General features: G+C 37.7%; 1 protein-coding gene and 1 long non-coding RNA gene across 2 annotated transcripts in view; one reads left to right on the top strand and one right to left on the bottom strand.

Moving 5' to 3' along the window:
- The window catches only part of LOC111262630 (uncharacterized), a 4,940-nt gene extending 1,996 nt beyond the window's left edge, over nt 1-2,944 (bottom strand). Inside the window, exon 1 of the mRNA XM_022837026.1 lies at nt 724-2,944. Within this exon, the coding sequence (XP_022692761.1) occupies nt 724-2,459 (1,736 nt within the window). The 5' untranslated portion in view covers nt 2,460-2,944. The remainder of the gene's footprint in view (nt 1-723) is intronic.
- LOC147753171 (uncharacterized) overlaps nt 1-5,283 on the top strand; it is a 15,077-nt gene extending 9,794 nt beyond the window's left edge. Inside the window, exons 2-3 of the long non-coding RNA XR_015311994.1 lie at nt 2,795-2,950; nt 3,056-5,283. This is a non-coding gene — a long non-coding RNA (uncharacterized LOC147753171). The remainder of the gene's footprint in view (nt 1-2,794; nt 2,951-3,055) is intronic.
- Nucleotides 5,284-8,251: the final 2,968 nt, after the last annotated feature.

The raw sequence follows: 8,251 nt of genomic DNA, 5'->3' as shown, positions 1-8,251 counted from the left end.
TATATAGTCATAAAAACAGATAATCAAATACGAGTCATGTTGTGCTGCAAATTAATATTTTATTTCAGTACACAGACTACATCGGAGCAAATAGTCAATTCAGACAAATTTTACCTTGTTTGATAATGTCCGATCCTAAAATGCACTTGTCTATTTGCCTGTTTCATTAAGCGACCTCGTAATTTAGCCAGCGCTTTTTTTAATCATCTCAGGAAGGCGTCAGAGTTACACTGACTTTGTGTTCTAAAAATACATTAACGCAATCACTCTTCTGTGCCTATGCCGAAATTTGTATTCTAAGCCTATTAGGTTACTCGCGTTATACAAACTGTCCTGGAGCTGAGTTTAGTTTTCAGAGAATAGGTAAAAGGCTATTTTTAAAGTTAACTTTAAAATTTTAAATGTTACAAGAAAAAAAAAACTCTTTTAGAAAAGCATTTGTATTCTACAAGTTACATGCCTGTATTCTTAACAGTTGTTGTTTTTTGTGACTTTTCTAAAAATAAACTAATTGTTTTAGATTATAGTGCTCCTGTGCCATGCAAAATACATTGATTACGTTACTATCTATAAAGTGTCAATAATTTATTAAATGCATTAAAAGACTTCCATGGATAGTTTTATCAATTTATACGAAAACTATTTCTCTTTTTCTTCTTTTTTGTTTCCTTTATTGCATCATGATATTTATAAAATTGAAACGTAGTTTGTTTTAGCCCTTACCCGAACAGGTCCACGAAACTTTCTTCCATGATGTTAAGCGTCTTCGTTCTTTTCATAGCTTCGTATTCGCAAATAGCACGTTGTATACAGCCGTCTTGATCGTTTTCTCGAAGTGATTTAAAAATTTCGTTAACATCATCATTGTGATTCTCATGTGACGCAAGATTAGACGTGGGCTTTGAAGACACTTTATTTACTTTTGTAAATGCTTCTTCCATTGGCCTTTGAGTAGGTGAATTTGATATTGTTTCTTTGTTTTTTTTAGATGTATTTTTGTTGCCTGTCCATGTGTGTCCTATGAGAAACGTTTGTTTTTTTTTAACGGTCTTCACTTCTTCGACTGTTGGAGTCATTTTGCTGTCGTAGACTACCCTCGTCTCTGGATTGAAAGGCTCGCCCAGCTCGTTTAGTGAGATGCTTGTTTGTGTCCTTATTTGCGTCGGTGAATCAGACAGCGGTTTTTTATTGTGCTTAACTGTTAGACGCTCTATAGATTTATTAGATTCATCACTATCATCGAAGGCGCGCACTTCATGTAAAGCTTTTGTAACATCGGCTTTAAGAATGGCAGGTTTTAGACCGGGCATGGGCGTGGTGATTGAGGGAAGCGTTGTCGATAATGCATGAAGATTTGATGCCGACGTTGTAGCTTGTAAAACATGTTCTGTAGTCAAAAAGCTTATGGTTTTGCTTGTATGGTTCTGACCAATGTCACGTGTGTCTGTAATCCGCTCCAGGCTTCCTTCTTTTTCATAAAATACCTGCGACTGTGAAGCATACTGCCTTTTGACTGCGACTGCATCATTTTTTGTAAACGCTTTAGGTCGATTAGATCTTTGCTTTGCATCGTTGTTAGAATCAAAAGAGAATTCAAAGCTGCCTATGATTATCGGTCGAATGGGATGTCCAGCAGAGCTATTTTGATTTTTCGCGACATACCCAGGGGACACCATGCTCGAACTCGAGTCAAATTGAATCGCATGCGCATGTTCAGGGGGCAACTTGGCAATATTCCGCAGAACTGTCTTCACACTGATTACTGGACTTGGATTAATAACTGTCTGTTTGGTAGCAGCACTTTCCGTTGTTGTAATATCGTTGTGATCGACGAAAGCTATAGGCAGTTTTTCTTCTTTTTTTGTTGTAATGAGCTCTGAGACAGATGTGACAATCGACACGACCGGCCAATCAGTCATGTTTTCCACAGGTCTGTGTATTGTCTTCGTTGGAATTTCGCTAAGTAAGGTTGAAACAGAATAGTCAAAGGAAGATTCGTTTATTTCTGTAGTTGAATGACTGGACAATTCGAAATTATCAGAAGCTGGTAATATTTTGACCTTCTCGGACACGCCTCTCTCATTAAAGGTCGTTTTTTGCTCTTCGAATGATTCTACAAAGTCACTTTCACTTGTTTCATGAAACATAAAGGCTGTTTCTGTTGTGAACTGCCGTTGGTGCTCTTGTTGCGAAATGCCGTCGACCAACTGACCATGCTTTGCGCTTGTTTTGGTATTAGAGGTGGATTCTGGTAGTGTGAATCTAAATTCAGTATGGTCTGTAGTTGTTTCATCTATTTGCTGACTGATCTCCCTTGTAGCCGACGTGTTATCTGACCAATCGTCACCTGATTCATCTGTTATCGAAGTAGCTGTTGTAATGTTTGTTTTGCTACTACTAACGCGGTTCCGACCGCTAATAATCTCTCTAAGAAACCTCTCTTCAGCCTCAGATCTCATGCTGAAAAAAATAGTCGTATTTTTTGCAAAGTGGTTAGGATGATCTCTGCGTAATGCATTAACCGGAGAACTGCAATCATCGACATAGCCTTGAAGTGATGGTGACCATGTAGTTGGCCCTGGCTCTGTTAAACTGCCTGTGGTTGGCTCGGAATCAGCCAATTTGGTTGACACGAAGTTGGATGTGTAAGGTGCCTTCGTAGTGGCGTCATCAGACAGAACATAGGGTTCTGTCTTTAGAGTAGGTGATTTAGGCACCGTACCGTAAGTGCGTAGATCCAGTCGAAATACTCTGCTGGATTGACGATTTCCGTTTGATTTTGTATAACGTCCAGCCAAACGACGCTGATCATTCAACCACACTTGAATGCTGGGTGCTGAGAAGAGTGTGCTGTCAGCTAACGATCTCCGTCTTCGTTTCTTCACCAAGCTCGTCAGGAAAGCAAGCTGTAAGACATATCGTATAGGAAGGTGGAACTCAGTGCGAGTAGGTAAGTCGTCAGTTATTTAGAAATGCGTGTTTATTATGCGTAAATGGGACAACGGACACAAATACTACCTAACAGGCGGCTTTATGATGGTTTGATATTTTGAAGTTGGTTGTCCTTTCAGCGAGACTGAGCCCAAGGGAGTGAGGTGTAGATTTGCGGAATTGTGCAATAGGAACCATGCGACATCGACGCACATTCACCCAACTCACCTTTGCGTATTTGACCGCTTTGAAAGTAAAAAGAGCTGATAAAGGCCACCCCTTACGGAACTTGCTGTTGTAACGTTTCAATAGTAATAGAGATAATGGCTTTTTAAGAAGCAATAATGGAAGAGGTTTTTTAATTAACACTGCCGGTTTTGCTTGTATTTTGATCTTGATCGGCTTTTTATGCGATACTTTTATAACACCCTCCTGACTGAGTTGCACAAATAACACGAACATTACCACCAAGATCCTAGCACTGACGTTCATGGTCTATCTACGGCGACGTATCACAGTAATCGTCATTCACAAGCACACGCACACATGCACACGTTATTACCAAAATAATCCCTCAAAAGGCAGACTTTACCCCTTAGACTTTAATACATCATCCGGGTATATGTGTATATAGACCGACTGGCACAAACACCAAAAGCATAGTTGAACAAGAGTGCAACCGAGCTAGACTAACTCTCGCTTCACCGTTTTATATTCTTATTAGACACACGCCGTAGTTGAGGGTTACGGTTAAATCTCATCAAAATGCATCAAAATGGACAATCCAATCCATTCAAAGAGATATCATCTTTTTTTAGACAGCCGACAAGGTCTGCTTGTTATATGATGAACAACGGTCCCGCCTTCAGTCTGAAGGCTCGGGATAAGTCTGCGACTGGGGTGTGGATAGACACCGCTAAAAGATAGTAGTGAAGACATTTAATTGTGACGGCTGAATGCGTCTTAAACAGATGCTTCGAATTTCGTTATGTCTTCGAATAACGTTAGTTCTGTGTGGTTTGAGTTTCAAATATTTGCTTCGAAAATCAATTTTACGTCTTCCGGGCGGCTAGAGAAATATTATCTACCTTTCGTATCGTGAAACGAGTATCATGTTTTGTGATACAACAATAATGTGCAACACATACTTCATCAATTTTAATGATTCTTAAACTACTTATTTTGTGACGTATTATGTATGCACTGATTAATACGTCTATACCACGAATATAAATGCTTATACCAAAACCGTTTAAGTATTGATTAAAGCGGTTACTCAGTGTTTTTCTGTCTTTTTAGCCGCGGTTATAGTTGCTTAACACTGGAAGCTTTTTGTACAATGGGATAACGAATCAGGAATAGTTACTAAAATTAGACTAAATAAACATATAGTCTAATGCAGTAATGCTTGTCTTTGAAGTCAGCGATTCTTAAATTTGATTTATTTTTGCCTTTACTTCCAACCTATATAAGTATTTTAATAAGTATTTGGCTTACACCCGACATTTCACAATTATTTCTATAGTTTTTGTATGGGTCTGTTTTATGGTGTATGCGTCGGACGTATATACATATCACCGAACTCAATATGTATTCGTATATGCCACTGGCAAATTATCGATGGTTTTCGAAGAATACATCACGACATTCGCTCATAAGTAATTTGTTCTTATATGCAATTATAAGAATATTCCGTTTTTTATACACTCCGTATGAACATACTTTATATTGTTATTACATAACAACGTTGTATTTGTTAAAATGAATCAGTCGCGAGGATTCAACACGGCAGAAATATTGCTTCTTTTAACATAAAAAGTTCATCAAACTCTTATCCGACTATCAAATACCAGAAAGTTTTGTAAATGCTATTGCAGCTATCCAGAGCAGAAAAAGAGGGTACAAGTGAGGTTCCGTGGACAATGATGCCATCTGGTTGCATTGAAATATCATCTGTATAAAATCAATTAATTGATTTTTTTTGCATGCAATATTCAATCGACAGGCAAACGTGAGTATATACCTTAATCTTCATGATTTTACGGATGAATTGTGTAATAATGACACTGTCTTGCAGTCATCATTTATAATTATGAACTAGGATGCAAACGTTATTAGTTCCAAGCTCAAATAAGCTATAAGAACCTCTAATACATCACATGGCCCGTCGAACTGCGGCTAATGACACGAGAACGTATGATACCTTGTTATGTGATATTTAAAAAATTTTTTTTTATACATATCTATATAAGCATAAAGACTCCTCTAACCTGAAACCGATCCAATTTTTTTGCTGTTACAACATTGTTTTACCTCACATTAAGTGTGAATAAATCTATGTTAATAATAACACACGCGATCTGGTTTTTTGACATATCAACATTTACCTTATAATAAACGTCATTACGATACTTAATGTGTCGAATGTAGAAAAGAGGCATGCTGAGGACATCTACCCATACTCAGGTATGAGGACAGGTTACTTCTCTAATAGAAGACCTGCTTTAAGTGTGCTAGGTGCGATTATAAGTTTGTTTTGAGGAAATTAAAATAATGTTGTTTTAATTAATTTTATTATTCAAGCCTATTCAGTTATATGAAGCATAACAACACTTTCTCCATATCGCATTTATTCGGCAATTATAGTGGATACACAAACTGGTTCGTTGATCATAACTATGGAAACCGGCTGCACTATTAAAATGGCCGTTTAAGTTTGCCGCAGTTTAATTGAGGATAAGCTTATCTATGGTGCGACTCTTTGAACCCGCGGATCTGAACAAGCTAAGCAAGTACCGCCCCCCTCCCCCCAATAAATGAAGGCATCAATCTGGATATCACAGATCGATCACAGCTTTTTTTGCTCAAACTGTGTCTGCATTGCGTTTAGGAAAACGGAACCTCAAACTCGATGGTCCCATATACATTTAGGACAAAAGTTGTACAATGAAACAAGCAATAAAATTGAACTACTAGATGGAAGAGTCACTTTTAGGTATACATCGATTTAGCCAACAGCAGGATGTTACACTAAAACTCATCCGACAGGAAGATACCGATGGGATCAGTGGAAAAGCTGTCCAATTACATGGAATAGCGTTCGGTCGGAAAACGTTGATGTCGGAATTATAACAGATAGAACGTTTTCGCGTGCGGTCGTGCAATAGATTTTGTTTCCTACCGTTTGTCCGGTAAATTGATTTTGCAACGGTCCAGCCATTTGGAAGTTTTTCTATAGCTAAATCGTTTCCCGCAAGTAGTTCAATCATACTGCATCATTGTTTAAAGTGCATATGGGACCATAGCAGGTACAGTGTGAGCAGTTCTGGGAAAAGTCTGCAATTGGTGGAAAGTTAAGATACGTCCGCGCCGATGGCTTGACTCACTGGGGCGTTTGCATGTTCAAGTCCGCGAATTCAAAGAGTCCAGTAACGAAGAAGGTCTTCAATCAAGAGCTAAATGTACTTCACTATTAGAGCCCATCTAATGACAGGAAAACCGTTTGCGCTATCCCAAGGATACACAAAATCCTCAAAGCTCCCGTTGGTTGTTTTTGAAAGCAGCAATTTTGATGTCACTTACAACCTGTTTATACGGAGAGAGTTGTTCATCTTGCTCAAAATCTAACCTATTATTTAGAAAAAAAAAAGTGCTGCGGTATCCGGGAGATCAAGCTTAGAGCGCTCCTACACAAAAAAAACTTAGCCAAAACCTTCAAGCTTTTGGACGATACATTTTTGGTAACTTCCGTAAGCTTGGTAAGGCTGTCGTCCGATTTAAAATCCAAAATAAATCTGGAGGAGGTTTCATCTAGAGGTTTAAGAAAATTGAGAAACATCTCGAATGTTGTTGAACCACCTAAAAAAGATGTAGCCAATTGCCCCTACAATCGCTCCCACAAAATGAACTTTTCAGTTGTACAATTATTTGTTCACGAACTAATGTAAAATTGTTCTAGTTAAATCGTTTTCATGCTTATGATATTTTACGATATTGATTTCATATGTTATCAATCAATGTGTCAATTAACACATTGGATCATTAGGCCATGAGACGACATCTAGTAGCTGATCGACTGGTCATTTACACTATGGTTCCTCTAATAGGATTTTTTTTAACTTATTGAATCTTTGCTTAAAAAATACTTTCCAGTCAATCGACAGATTATTGCAAAATGTAGTTTAATGCTGTTCGACTAAAGCGTCGACTGAGGCTCAAAACACTCTTGCTGTAAAAGCTATATACCAATGGAGTAGGCTGTTTTTCGGATTCAAATGTACGTCTGTAAACCTGATCTAGAACGTTACAGAAATTTCAGATATTAACTGTTTGCTCAGATGATTGAATTGTCACTGGTCAGATAGTCAATGAGCGTAATTTACGTTTAGTAGAGCTGAATGAATGGAAGAGTTTGCACAAACTGCGATCTATCGCATCGAGGAATGCTTTTTTCTACAAAACACAAGAGTATCTATGTTAGAAGTTGAACAAAAATTCCCTATTAATATTTATAGAAATTTTTTATTTATTATTATTTATTTATAGAAAATGTTTATAGAAAGCCGCCGTTGAAAGACGTAAGAGAGTTACAATTTCTGATTGCTACGCCACTACATGTTGCTCTCGTTGATGAAACGCGATCATGGGCCTTTGGGTAGGTTTATATAGATATGTAAAAACAATGCATGGAAGAACGCCATAAATGTTTCGACAAAGCGTTTTTGAATCGAACTTATGACTGACCCTTTATGGTGCAAAATTCGGTTTAATACTAGCAGCGGTTGCTAGCATGTCTGGCTTGAGTCCTGTAATTTCTTCATATGTAATTTCTTCGAGTTAGTAGCGTAGGCAAAACACAAATATGGTTAAATTGAGAATGAAACTTTGTTCGCGTGTCAAAATTTTGATAATATCACAACTCTCAACGTTTTACCAGTTATATGCTGTAGTAACAATAACTGGCAAAAAAATCGATCTATACAACAAAGCAATCGAAATCATCAAAACCACGTTCTTTGGTCAGATAGACCTCCCTTGAGCCTAATAGCAGAACATTCAAGAAGAGTTAACTCCGAAACCACATTTAATCTTACTGAGCACGAAGTAGTGTGACTCTTTTGACAATTGCAACTCCTTTCCAATATTGCATATTTAATATATTTAATGATACGCATTTAATAATTAAACTTTCACCAAAGCTCCAAAATCTTCGACAGGCACAATGGTTTATAACACCCCACGCGATGGCTGCTTGTTAATGGATGAACGCATAATTAAACCAAACAATCCAAACATCCTGCAGAAAACAGCTGCAATTGGG

This window comes from Varroa jacobsoni, unplaced genomic scaffold, assembly GCF_002532875.2.
Source record: "Varroa jacobsoni isolate VJ856 unplaced genomic scaffold, vjacob_1.0 scaffold_684, whole genome shotgun sequence".
NCBI lineage: Eukaryota > Metazoa > Arthropoda > Arachnida > Mesostigmata > Varroidae > Varroa > Varroa jacobsoni.
The sequence above is the reverse complement of the archived record's forward strand: the minus strand, read 5'-3'. Positions and strand labels throughout refer to the sequence as shown.